At 37.9% G+C, this 14,017-nt stretch overlaps 1 protein-coding gene and 1 non-coding gene across 2 annotated transcripts in view; both read left to right on the top strand.

Moving 5' to 3' along the window:
* LOC124399732 (alpha-2-macroglobulin-like) overlaps positions 1–9,745 on the top strand; it is a 28,139-nt gene extending 18,394 nt beyond the window's left edge. The window contains exons 21-39 of the mRNA XM_046870880.1: positions 475–529; positions 1,384–1,540; positions 1,618–1,843; positions 2,622–2,748; positions 3,100–3,221; positions 4,258–4,309; positions 4,508–4,588; positions 4,805–4,981; positions 5,137–5,218; positions 5,416–5,572; positions 5,965–6,039; positions 6,685–6,847; positions 7,462–7,655; positions 7,866–8,081; positions 8,198–8,316; positions 8,839–8,916; positions 9,139–9,220; positions 9,353–9,458; positions 9,593–9,745. Coding sequence (XP_046726836.1) covers positions 475–529; positions 1,384–1,540; positions 1,618–1,843; positions 2,622–2,748; positions 3,100–3,221; positions 4,258–4,309; positions 4,508–4,588; positions 4,805–4,981; positions 5,137–5,218; positions 5,416–5,572; positions 5,965–6,039; positions 6,685–6,847; positions 7,462–7,655; positions 7,866–8,081; positions 8,198–8,316; positions 8,839–8,916; positions 9,139–9,220; positions 9,353–9,458; positions 9,593–9,636 — 2,313 coding nt within the window. The 3' untranslated portion in view covers positions 9,637–9,745. The remainder of the gene's footprint in view (positions 1–474; positions 530–1,383; positions 1,541–1,617; positions 1,844–2,621; positions 2,749–3,099; positions 3,222–4,257; positions 4,310–4,507; positions 4,589–4,804; positions 4,982–5,136; positions 5,219–5,415; positions 5,573–5,964; positions 6,040–6,684; positions 6,848–7,461; positions 7,656–7,865; positions 8,082–8,197; positions 8,317–8,838; positions 8,917–9,138; positions 9,221–9,352; positions 9,459–9,592) is intronic.
* Positions 9,746–13,564: 3,819 nt separating this feature from the next.
* Positions 13,565–13,647, top strand: trnal-uaa. The gene has a single exon. It is a non-coding gene; the product is annotated as a tRNA-Leu (tRNA).
* The last annotated feature ends 370 nt before the right edge of the window (positions 13,648–14,017 follow it).

Raw genomic sequence — 14,017 nt, forward strand, 5'->3', positions numbered from 1 at the left:
CCCAGTCAGGAAACCATCCCCAGCCACTCTCAGTGCCGGTCCCAAGCCCGGATAAATTGTGGAGGGTTGCGTTAGGAAGGGCATCCAGCGTAAAAACATGTGCCAAATCTAAAACATGCGGAGGATCCGCTGTGGCGACCCCTAACGGGAGAAGCCGAACGAAAGTTTATTACCAGATGAAATGTAGATACAATCCTATAATTAAACAAAACTGGTAATCATGGGATAAGAGGAAGAGGAAGATGTGCTGCTGCAGGAAAAGATTAGCTTTAGTGGCTTCTCTCTGGACCTGTTGCTATAAATGGTTTTTATTTAAATGCGTGCAATTATTATTAGATAATAATCATATGCAGTATTTCTGTATACAGATCATGTTCATGTACCAAATGTAAATTGTATATTGTGGTGATAATTCTGCTTTTGAAGAACAAGCAGATGTGAAACATGATTCTGTGCTCCCTTTGTTCCTCTCAGGATATTGGAGTCAAAATTCTCACCAATGCAGACATAATGAAACCTTCAGTATGTGGTAAGTGGTTTTCTCCAGCCATATTTTCTTACTGACTTGTATGTTAGTCATTTTTATCAGTATTTAGTTTTTTTTACTATTTATTAGTATTTAGAGTGACTGAATACCAGTGTAAATCCAAAAGCTCTTTATTAATCTCAGTTAGGAAAATAAAATTCATTTGCATATTTTTGCTTAAATAAGCTCACAGTGTAAGAAGTCATTTTATCTGCTGTTTTCTTCTAAGGGATCAAAAGTGTCAAACTTTAAAAATAAATCGCATCCGATTTTTTTCCATATAAGATTCTTGGGTGGTTTTTAAAGTATGTTTAGGATTGTTGTCCATCTCTAACAGTGTAGATGTTCAAATTCACATCAGTAAGCATAAAGGAGTTGGTTTCACTGGCAGTCCAGGCTATAAGATGAGCTGGTATTCTTTGAATCATGAGCAGTTACTCAGTTCTCCTCTCTTCCCATCATTCTGGTACAAGTTTATTCTGTCTTTATCCACAGAATGTTTTTTGTTTGTCAAACTCTAATCTGGTATAATCTTGTCAGTAGTTTAAATCTTATAGTAAACCCTCTTTCAGTAAAAACTTGATGAAGTCTGGACACAGCTAAACCTACCTCTTGGATGGTCTTGTAAAGGTTTTTTTTTCCTTCTGTCTATTTTTCTGTGAACCACCAAACTGGTCTTCTGGGTTCTTTGAATTAAACACTAGATTTTATCACCTGAATACTAGTAAATGAGTAAATGAAGATGTAAGACTGAGACAACATATAAAACAGTGCTGTCATTGTTACACCATTCATCACTTTTTAATGTGAATATGCTAAAAATGTTGGAATGTTTATGCTCCTTACTGTATATTCAGATTTATTCCCAGTCCCAGGGATTGCTTTCAGTGAAGGAGCCGTCTTTCTCGCTAAAGAAGCCTCTACAGCTTCAGCTGACACGACTTCAAGCCAACCAGCGGTTACGATCCGCATATATTTCCCAGAGACGTGGATTTGGGATCTCATTTCAGTCAGGTGTGCATGTTGTTTAAGTATTTTATTTTACAGTTGTTTTTCAGGCTGTGTTCAGTCATTGTTGTTTTCTTTTACAGTCATTCTGGATCAGTAAGTGTTAGTAAAACGGTCCCAGACTCCATCACGACGTGGCAGGCCGGGGCCTTTTGTACTTCACCTATCGGGTTTGGAGTCGCGCCGGGAACCGAGCTCACTGCCTTCCAGCCTTTCTTTGTGAGCCTCACCATGCCGAGCTCCGTCATCAGGGGAGAAGAATTTACACTCAAAGCCACCGTCTTCAACTACCTCCAAAGCTGCATGATGGTGAGCTGAGATATCTCATTATTAAACGTTCACAAACCAAAATATTCCGATTCTTCTTTTACAGAGAAGAATTTCTCACCATATGTTAGGTATTATACAACCTTTAATGTTATAAGAAATGAGAGCAGGTTTGCTTGACAGTACATTACATAATGCAAACAACCAATCACTGATCCTCAGTGTTCCTAAAAATCAATCACTGATCCTCAGTGTTCCTAAAAATCAATCACTGATCCTCAGTGTTCCTAAAAATCAATCACTGATCCTCAGTGTTACTAACAACCAATCACTTATCCTCAGTGTTCCTAAAAATCAATATCACTGATCCTCAGTGTTCCTAAAAATCAATATCACTGATCCACAGTGTTACTAAAAATCAATATCACTGATCCTCAGTGTTCCTAAAAATCAATCACTGATCCTCAGTGTTCCTAAAAATCAATCACTGATCCTCAGTGTTCCTAAAAATCAATATCACTCATCCTCAGTGTTACTAACAACCAATCACTGATCCTTCACTGATCATTGTTCCTAATGACTTATCAGTAATTAACATACTGTAATTATTCTGAACAACACAGTTGTCTTTATTATTCATGTAATACATTTTACTTTACAATAGATCACAGTGCCTGCATGAATATGCAAAATAATCTACGACCTCATCTGCTCAGTAAAAGATTCAGTATCACACAATGTTTTCTTGAATAAGAATTAAAAGGTAAGAGTTGGTTTGGACTTCAGATAACTGAGAGACTGAAAACTCTGTGTGTTAAAGGTGAAGGTGACCTTGGCAGACTCGCAACAGTTCTCAGTGCATCCGTGTACAAACTGCGTTTACACACACTGCCTATGTGCTGATGAGAGCTGGACCTTCTCCTGGACCATCAGTCCACTGGTTCTGGGTATGTCTTTAAACTTGAACATTTAAAGCTCACACAATATGCTAGAATGGGAATCTTTCTTACGCTATCAAAACAGCTAAAAAATCATTTTAGAAATAATTGTGTACTTTATGGGGAATAACAGAAATTATTGATTTTATTGAGATGAATGTATGAAAAATAATTCTATTCTATTCCAATTTATAATTTTATAGACTGTAAAAAAACAAACAAACAGGAAACATCAATCAACAGCAAGTTTAATAGAGAATAAAGAGTATATCTCTGTGTGTGTGTGTGTGTGTGTGTGTGTGTGTGTGTGTGTGTGTGTGTGTGTGTGTGTGTGTGTGTGTGTGTGTGTGTGTGTTACAGGGGAGGTGAGCATCAAAGTGACAGCAGAAGCTTTGGACTCATCGGTTCAGTGTGGAGGAAATGAAGTTACTGTTCCACAACAAGGACGTATCGATACGATCATCAAAACGCTGCTTGTGCTGGTGATTATTACTTTCTTAATTATTTAACTTCTACTTATTTACAGATTGAATTATTTCCATATTTATAAATTTATATCCAGTATAATTCAAGTGACCACTTTGGTGTGACTTTGCAGTGGAATTCTTCTGACTCACTTTATGGCCATGGCCTCTTAATGTTTAGGGAATGGGTAAACGCTCATCTAAAAGCTTAAAATGCCTCCTATGAAAGTGCAGAAGCTAAAAAGGAAACTGCTGATAGATGATGCCCTAGAATAGATCTAGAATGCCTGGGCTGTGAAGCTCAAAGTGAAGAAGCTGGAATTGCCAAAACCTGCTGGTAGTGTTGAATGCGGTTTTTGGTCTGGCTTCTGTATCTAGGGCATTTCTTCTTGTGAGATCTGATGAACTAAACGTCATCCACATGATAGAGGAGGTAGCTGTCAAAGTCTGAGACCTGGTTTAGCTTCTAGAAGTCATTCAATTGGTGGAGACTATAATAGGTCCATCTATTGTTGACTGATGGAACTCTGCCACCACAATGATGAAAGACAGTACACTGCCAGACAGTCTACTGTCTTTCTTTCTTGGCACATAGTAGGTAAGTTCGGTGTCAGTGGAAATGAAAGGAGTAAGAAGGGGTAAAGTCACTCTTAGACAGCCCTCTTGTGTTGTAAAGCTCTCAAATGTTTGAAGGAAAGACCTGATGTTCAGGCTGTGGGCAGCTGAAAGTTGACACAGCTGAGGCTTAAATCATAGAAACAGTTCTGGGCAGATGAAGGTTGTGAAAAGTGCAGATAAAGTGGAGTACTAAATGTTGGGGGGGTCACCGTTGTATTGATGAGCAGATTTAAGAGGTATTAAGTTGAGTCACTGGGGGTTTCTTCTCTGTGGGGTCTTATAGTGTGTCATTTCAGCAATGTTGTTGTGCTGATGAAATGTGGAAATTACACAAAACCCAGTTCTTCTTTAGAAAGACTACAAATAGTGATGAAACTTTTGTATGCAAAATTCCTAAAGCATTTTTTTATTGGTGCTGTAATTTTTTCATCTTCAGGCTGAAGGAATCAAACAGTCCAGGAGCTACAATGAGCTTCTCTGTCCATCAGGTCAGACACACGCCTTATTCTATACACTTTGCTTTACCCTACAGTGAAGAACATTTGACACGTTTGAATCTTGAATGCTGATTTTCAATCAGTTCTGTTGGGTTTTGGTCTGGACCTCAATCTTAGAGGAAAGTGAATTAAGAAACACAGCATCTGAAGATTCTGTATAAAGATTTGTTTATGTTTCTTTGTTTAAAGGTGTTCTTGAGGAGACGGTCTCACTAAGCCTGCCCAGTGTCTTCGTGGAAGGTTCAGCAACAGCTTCAGTTTCTATACTGGGTAAGTTGTGGGAATTGTTTGATGTAATTTTCGAAGATTTCATTTGATCAGATAGTATTTTGGTATGTAGTGTATACAGCAACAAGACAAGAATATGAATTAAGTAAATGAAGCGTGATAATATTTTTGGTGCTTTGGTCATTAGAGCGAATGAAAGAAAAAAAAAAGAAAAAGAATGAAAAACATTATTGTTCATGCACTTGTGTGTCTCTGCAGGAGATCTGATGGGTCGAGCCCTACAGAACCTGGACAGTCTCCTGGCGATGCCATACGGTTGTGGAGAGCAGAACATGCTGCGCTTTGCTCCCAACATCTTCATCCTGAAGTACCTGGATAGCACCAACCAGCTCACACCTGCCATCAGGAGCACAGCTGAGACCTACCTCGTGAGCGGTGAGAACTCTTTAGAAAACATACCATCTCTCTGTCTGTGGATTTGAGGATTACAGCAAGCGAACTAATTAAAGATAAGCCGATTTATAAGTGTTTAGACGAGTGCAAAAAGAATGTGTTAAAATAAACTGACACAACTTTCATCTCCTGCACAGGATACCAGAGAGAACTGACCTACAAACACAATGATGGATCTTACAGTGCGTTTGGGATGAGTGATGCATCAGGAAACACATGGTGAATTTTAGTTATTCATTAATGTTTATTATGTTTACAGATTTTGGTTACATTTTGTGGAACATACAAGAAACACGTTAGTTCCAGTTCTGGTAGCAGCATGACAGCAGCTTTAAATTGTCTACAGGTGAAAAGTCTCAGACTTGCAATTAAAATTAGATTGTGATTACTTCGAACCTCTGCATTTGTGGTTTCAGGCTGACAGCGTTCGTGATGAAGTCTTTCGGGTTCGCGAAGAATTACATTTTTGTGGATCAGGTGTTTGTGGATCAGGCGAAGATCTGGCTCGGTCAACAGCAGAAGGCTAATGGATGCTTCGCCTCAGTGGGACAACTCTTCCACAGTGATCTGAAGGTCAGAAGACGCGTCTGAGTTCGAAAAAGGACAAATACTTAACGACAGGGTGGAGTTCATATTACAAGCTTAAAGTTTTTCATATAACAGCCACAGTGTTTTATAGTTCTTATAACTCTGCTAGAAATTACATCGTTTCTGATCCTGTTTTATTTAAACTATTTATAGTAAAATTTTTATGTTGGTAAATCAAGTTACCATGAATAATGCAGCTTGTCATGTTATCAAGAAACTACAAAAAAGTAAACAATTCTGAAAATGAAGACTCCTTCCATAATTGTTAAATAAATGTCTTTTTTTTTTAAGTAAAAAACACCAAACTAATCTTTACATACACATTCAAAAAGAGATATCATTTGATTTTCTCTCTCTCTTTCTCTCTTTCTTTTTAGGGAGGAGTGAATGATGAAGTGACACTCACGGCGTACATCACGGCTGCCATGCTGGAACTCAATTATCCAGTTTCTGTGAGTAAAATGTTTCATTGGTGACATTTTGTTATACACTGAACACCAGATGATTATGGATCTTTTTTTATTCTTCTCCCAATAAGGGCCTGATGGCTTACTTGCCATTTTTCTGTAGCAATTTTGTTACAGGGTTGGGTTTCTAGCTCAAATTCCACCCTCTTTTCTCACTTCTTCTATTCCCACAACTGAGCACCCATGGGGCTAAGGGCCATGCTCAATGGCCCAAGAGTGGCAGCTGGGTATGCCTAGGACCCAAACCCACAACCCTGGATTCAAAGTCCAATTCCTTAACCACTAGGCTACCACCTCCTTCGATTACAGGTGTTACAATGGATCTAAAAACTATAACGGAAATTCTTCAAAATAACCATTTAATAATAGAAGACTTTCATTTATTTATTTATTTTTTTTAAACTTTGATTTTGATCTTGTACCAAATTTGTTTTACCAAATTAATAACAACTATCCAACTAGACGCATTAGCATTTCCAAACTTAAATCTGTAGTTCCAGGTAAAGTCTGAGATCACTTTCCAGATGTGGTCTGCAAATAAAGATTTAAATTAAACAAAATCTGTTGAATGTAAATAAATTTTTTTGCTGTTTAGTTGAAAATCATACTGCGTTAATCTACATTTTGCAGGATCCTGTAGTGGCCCACAGTCTGACGTGTCTGACGAACGCCTACACTCAGGTGAACTCCAACTATGCCAAGGCTCTCCTCTTCTACACCTTCACACTCGCTGGAAATCAGGCAATGAGGAACACTCTCATCTTAAACCTGGATGCACAGGCCATAACTTCAGGTTTGTTTTATTGGTTTTATTTATTTATTTAAAATTAATACTATTCTTACAGAGAAACTCGACAAGGCGTTCTCTGACAGGGGTGCGCTAAGTTTTAGTCGGTATATGATTTTGTCTAATATGTTATAGTTTAGATACTTAATTACAGAAAATGTTGCCCTTCATTCACAAACCAACGCTGACCCACGTCCCCACCTTCCACTCACTGTTAGCCATATTTCAGGGTAAATGATGTTGCTTGGCAAGTTTTTATTGAATTGTTGTTTCGATTGTTCTACTGTGATTGACAATAATGCAGTAATTGGATGGCCCCGTTGTTGGAGATGGTGTTTTGGTATTTCTTCTCTCATAGGTGATTACTGTATATCATGGAATGTTAAAGTCTGTTTTTGGTCTTTGAAATGAAACCAACTTGATGCTCATAACTAACTTTTGAAGAATGTTGGTCTTGGATTGATAACTGCTTTTAGTTGAGAAGGTTGATGACTTGTTTAGTTTATTTTGTTGCTTGTAGATTTTCTGCTTGTTGGAGTTTAAAGGGTAATAGTTTCAGAAGTGTTGTGTTAGAGAAATGTAAACCATTAATTTGCATATGTGTCTGAAATCTCTCTCAGGAGGTGGAAGGCACTGGAGCAGAGAGGATGATATGTTGGTGACGGACTCTTTGGAGGTGGAGATGACCTCATATGTGCTTCTGGCTCTGATGTCTGGACCCCAAATGTCCGGGTTTGGTCTGGGTTACAGCTCCAGCATTGTCCGCTGGATTTCTCTGCAGCAGAACGCCTTCGGAGGCTTTGCGTCTACACAGGTGCAAATCAACCTCAAACTTTCAAAAAGAGAGCTAACAGGTTAATGGGGGAACAAAAATCTAAGTAATGGATTTTGCTAAAAACTTCAGTAAGGTTATCATACTGTATATATTTCTAAGACTGTGCACTAATAGCTACATTAATAATCTCTAAATCTGAACACTGTACCTTAGTGTTGTATTTGTTCTTTTAAAACCACTTTCCATCAGGACACTGTGGTGGCTCTCCAGGCTCTGGCAAAATACAGTCTGGCCACCTTCAGTCCAGCAGGAACTGTTACTGTTACTGTAACATCACCATCAGGACAGATTACCACGTTTATCATCAATCAGAGTAACAGGCTGCTGTATCAGGAGAGTCAGCTGCAGGAAGTTAATGGAGATTACAGGATCAGAGCAGAAGGTGAAGGCTGTGTGTACGTGCAGGTCTGTACATCACCGTTTCACACTTTCCTCATTTACCACAATGAACTCACCAGGTTCTCAGAGGGTCTGTTTTGGTTAATAAATTGTGTTTGTTGCATTTTTTTTCTAACTTTTAGTTCACTTTACACTACAACATCCCTCCTCCACCTGACAGCTCATCATTCACCATTTCGGCCTCAACATCTGGAGACTGCAAAGTCCAAAATCCATCTTTTAAATTGACCATTACAGTCATGTGAGTTCTACTTCAACTCCATAATGTAAAAGAGTGGAGTGAAAATGAATCAAGAATTGTGTCTAGAATGAAATGCAGTGTACAGTAACAGTTTGTTTTATTGGCCATTGTCTGTAGTGAAGAGTTTTCATGGCTTTAACACAAAATAAGGAAGACGACGAAATGTTTTTAAGTTATCTTTATTGATATAAACATTTCAAAAGCATAAAAAACAGTTTTTTTGTTAATCATGTTAGAAAAGAAAAGTGGTGCCATGACCCGATATTATCAGAACAGCATGGGTCAGTATTTCAGTTACTTCTGAACAAATAAAGAGTGTCATGTAACAGACAATGTGTCAGGTGATCAACAAAGAATAAATAAGTTCTAGACTGAAATTGTAAACATAAAAAAATAACAAGCAAAGTTTTAATGTAGCAAAAAAGATAACACAGGAACTGGCAGCTATATTTGAAGGCCACAGTGTTAATGCTGAGACCTGACAAAAAGAATGCTGTGTGATAAATCATCTTTTAATTTTAGGTATAAGGGTCAACGTGTGGAGACCAACATGGTGGTCATCGATGTAAAGCCACTTTCAGGATTCAGGGTGGACGAGACGTCTGTGCAACTTGTAAACAGCAGATCAAATGTAATTCAGACTTTTAACTGATCCAAATGTATATACAAAATATTAGCTGTGTGTGTTCAGAACAGTGTGTGTTCAGAAGGGTGTGTGTTGAGAAGGGTGTGTGTCAGCACAAAGATGATGAGCCCTGGTGAAACCAAACCAAGCATCAGATCATTGAGCGTTTACAGTGTCGACCAATTGGTTTTATTCAGATCATTTTTATTCCAGGAGAAGAAAGGAGCTGTGAAACGTGTGGATCAAATCAATGGCAATGCAGTCATCTACCTGAATGGAGTAAGTACACACACAAACACACAAAGACCGACACACACACACACACACACACACACACACACACAAAGAAAGGTTATGAGCTGGCTGATGGTGATAGTGGTGGTGAATGATTTTTATCTGTGTTTGGTTTAGCTGACAAATGGAGAGGTGAAGGTTTACACAATGACCATCATACAGGACATTCCAGTACAGAACATGAAACCAGCTGTTGTGAAGGTTTATGACTACTACGAGATCGGTACGTGATCTTTACTTCTTTATCAACCACTGAAATCTCACATTTCTCTGTCCAAAGCAATTTCACTCCAGTTCTCAGTGTATCTGTGTCTTCATACGAATTCTAAATCCTGATTTTTTTTTCTTCTTTTAAAGGTGAGACGGCTTCAACTTCCTACACCTCTCCATGTATCGTCTGAGAGATTGCACATGAACTCAGCAGGGGTCCAACAAGAGCTTGTTTCACAAATATATTTGAAATATAAGAGTTTTGCTCTTTTTTTTTTTTTACTTTTTTTTTACTTTGAAAATCAGCATAAATCTGAGGTTAAGAAATGTCTTATTTCTTATGTTTACTGTATAATCTATAATCTACTTTCAAAATCATTTCGGGTTCCTGGTGTTCCAGAAGCCCAGGTCTGATTCCCATTCAGCTGCTGGGTGGTTGCACTCTCAGTTCCAGTCCCAGACCAGATAGAAATGAAGGGATTCATCAGAAGGAACCTGTGTTTAATGTGTAGATCATAAGACCTCCTACTAACCTCTAGTGGGAAGAGGAAGAGGACAACAACAACTCTATAACTAATTTATAGATATGTGACTCCTCAAGACACTTTAGATATGAGGTGTTACAAAACAATCCTGATCAACAGCCAAATCAGTGTAATCAATTTGCTTTGATGAACTTTGACTTGATGTGGAAGTGACAAATGAAAGTAATTGCATTGTGATTTTTATATAACAGACATGATTTCATTAAACAGTATATAAACAATTATTAAATATAAATCCATTTATTCCTCTGTAGGTGCTGCTCATGTTTTTTTCAGAATTTTTTACAATTTATTTTATGGCATGTTTGAGATACTAAAAAATGTGAAATCATCTCCATCTCTGTAGTTGCTGATTTTTACCCGAGTTTTACACAGAACTCAAAACATTTTACTTTTGACATTTTAAAATGATCCTAATATAATGAAATGAAATTTTTAAAAATAAGGCTATACAAACCCTGAGCTGACAAAGACAAAAATTATTAAATCTGCAAATAAAGTTGTAATTTGCACTGATTTCCTGTCTTACCTGCGTCCTGATTTTTATGCTAATTGTATATATGCCTACATAAGTATATACACCACTGACACCAGAGACATAAAAGCCCGAGAGGGCAATAAAGCACAGTTTACTTTGATTAGGTGAGGATTGTGTAATGAATTCAGCATAGGTTGGATTTAGTGGACTCAGTGTAGTTTGGATTCAGTGTAGTTTGGGTTCAGTGTAGTTTGGGTTCAGTGTAGTTTGGATTCAGTGTAGTTTGGGTTCAGTGTAGTTTGGATTCAGTGTAGTTTGGATTCAGTGTAGTTTGGGTTCAGTGTAGTTTGGGTTCAGTGTAGTTTGGGTTTAGTGTAGTTTGGATTCAGTGTAGTTTGGGTTCAGTGTAGTTTGGATTCAGTGTAGTTTGGATTCAGTGTAGTTTGGGTTCAGTGTAGTTTGGGTTCAGTGTAGTTTGGGTTCAGTGTAGTTTGGATTCAGTGTAGTTTGGGTTCAGTGTAGTTTGGGTTCAGTGTAGTTTGGGTTCAGTGTAGTTTGGATTCAGTGTAGTTTGGATTCAGTGTCGTTTGGATTCAGTGTAGTTTGGGTTCAGTGTAGTTTGGATTCAGTGTAGTTTGGGTTCAGTGTAGTTTGGGTTCAGTGTAGTTTGGATTCAGTGTAGTTTGGATTCAGTGTAGTTTGGGTTCAGTGTAGTTTGGGTTCAGTGTAGTTTGGCAAGAAACAGTCTGATAGACTAGTAACTGGTTAATGCAGTGAAGATAAATACTAAAGTAAACGTTATAGAGTAACTGAACTGAACTTATTTCTCCGGTGTTACAATTTATCATACAGATATTTTTAAATAACTAGTATTATTATTATTGTGTTATTCATAAATCAGCATTGAGTACATTTTGGTGATTTCTTATTTTATTCTGATCAAATTTTCTCTCCATCTTAAACACTCTGGAAACTTTCCACACATGTTCAATATGTTTACCAGGAGCGGGGTTCGAACCACGAGGACATGTGTCCATTGGCTCTTAAGTCCAACGCCTTAACCACTCGGCCATCCTGGTCCCCACAGCACACCCCACCACACCACACCACCACAACACAACACACCACCACACCACACCGCCATACCACACCATCTTTGTTGATCATCTTTTCTCTGCTTGTCTCTGCACATATTGTGGATGTGCAGCCTGAATAAATTCATTAGGTAACCACATTTTTTATTCATTTTGTAATATATATATATATTTTAGGAAGGTCAAAATTCAAACGCAAATAAATTTTAACGGCACAAAATTTTATGAACGTGCATTTTCTCAATGCAGCGCGCTTTTCTGTTTGACCATTTTTATTAAAAATATAAATTCATAAATAAGTAAAACCTTTAGCGCATCATACATTTAAGCATATATTCAGATATAAAATATATAAATAAACTTTAATGAAAAATATTTTTAAGCATTAAACATTTGTTTTACTGATGTGCCAAGTCTTAAATCAAACACCAAAATTAGCCTTGATTCACACAATTAACCCTCTGGGGGTCGACAAACTCGTCGGGGGTTTTGTGGTATTTTTTCTCATTTTTTCTCATAACGCTAAAATGAACTTAAATAACTGTCTTTTTTAATCGAACAGATTCGAGCAATACATAATTCGAATCTGTAAAGCGTCTACTTTTTTGTATACACTCATAACAACAAAACGCTGTGCTTTTGTTAAATAAAAAAAACAGACAGGGGGCGCTCTCTGTCATCTCAGTCATCTCTCTTCACAAACACATAAATAAAACAACTTGAATCTCAGTAAATTCTTGCCTCACAGGCAAAATAATGATATGTATAGAAAACGTGAAATATATCGTGGTCATATGTGAAGAAGACGTCGGCTTGTACTGTGAGACTGGTTGAATCCGAGAGCAGAGACAGACTGAGGCTCCAGCAAAGTTTGCTTCAGTTTTTGTTTTATTCACAAAAAGAAAATGGGAAAGAACAGATGCCAAAAACACTGAGAGTCGGGAAGCAAAGCACACAATTCACAGAGAAAGAACCAAAAATCTCCTCGAGAGCAAAACACTAGAAACAAATAAAAGAAGCCAACAAGGAAGAGTTAGACTTAGTCTTGGGAATGATATCAGGAGAAACTCAGGATCATCAGAGATACACATTGTGGACTCGCCAAAAGAAAAACCAAGCAGGAATCAGACTTTTGTGTGGCTCAGGAGTGGCTCATGGAGAAGCTGCTGAGTGAGTTGCTGATGGCTGGCAGCATTTTCAAGCACCTGGTGAGGAGCTGCTCCCATTGTTCCTGTTATACCATGGCAGTGAGAAGATCTTGAGCACACGGGTTCTCTGCTGGGCTCATGACTGGCTTGGCTTGTTTTGATATGACCGGTGTTGGAACCGGGGTCATCTTCATGGGAGACGTTGAGTCTAACTGTGCAGCACGGGGGAGTGGGTGGACCAAACAGTAGAGACAGATTTAAGATGCAGCAGAGTTTGGGTTTCGTTCGTTTTGTTTGTTTGTTTGTTTTACTAAAAATTGTCTCTGCATACAGGTTCACACACCTCCATATGGCAGACTACTGGACCTCCTGCCTCTCACACACCCAACCCTGGTTTGAGCCCTGACCCTGACAGTTTATTTTATTTACCATGTTTGTTTGATTAGATTTATTTCACTATTACCCAAATCACTGTGTCTGTGCTGACTTGCATGTTATAACTCCGTGAGACGTAAACATGTTGTTCTGAGATTATTCTGATTTTGGCCTTGTTTTGTAAAGAAGCAGTGTGAAGGCGCCTTTCTATCTTGTTTGGTCTATTTTACTGTGGACTTGTACCAGATGTTTGTATTTTAGCTGTGTGTGTTTTAGAGACACATCAAACCAGACTGGACCAGACACAGCCAGACCTCATAAGACCAGATACAAATCATATACTGCAGACAGGAAATCATCAATCTTTAAAACGTTATTGCATTATCGTGTTTCAGTTCCTCAGTTTCAGATGGTGTGGTATGGCGGTGTGGTGTTGTGTGGTGGTGGTGTGGTGTGTTGTGGTGGTGTGTGCTGTGGGGACCAGGATGGCCGAGTGGTTAAGGCGTTGGACTTAAGATCCAATGGACACATGTCCTCGTGGGTTCGAACCCCACTCCTGGTAAACATATTGAACATGTGTGGAAAGTTTGCAGAGTGTTTAAGATGGAGAGAAGATTTGATCAGTTGGTTTCTTTAACCGGCCTTGGTGTCTCCTGAATCCGGATTCTGATTCTAAAAATAAAATAAAATATTTTTTAGAAATATTTTTGTTGCAAGACAAAGATTAAATTACACATATTTATAAATAAAATATACACGCATAAGTGATTTTTGTGTAGAAACAACACAAAACTAGTTAGTTAGTTAATTAGTTAGTTAGTTAGTTGGTTAGTTATGTCTAAAATAAAATGTTTCAGCAATAAAATAATTAATAATTAATAATAATAAAAACTGTTTAACTAAAGAATTTCTTGGACGGTTTTAATATTTAC

The sequence above is a fragment of the Silurus meridionalis genome, chromosome 17 (assembly GCF_014805685.1).
Source record: "Silurus meridionalis isolate SWU-2019-XX chromosome 17, ASM1480568v1, whole genome shotgun sequence".
Taxonomy (NCBI): domain Eukaryota; kingdom Metazoa; phylum Chordata; class Actinopteri; order Siluriformes; family Siluridae; genus Silurus; species Silurus meridionalis.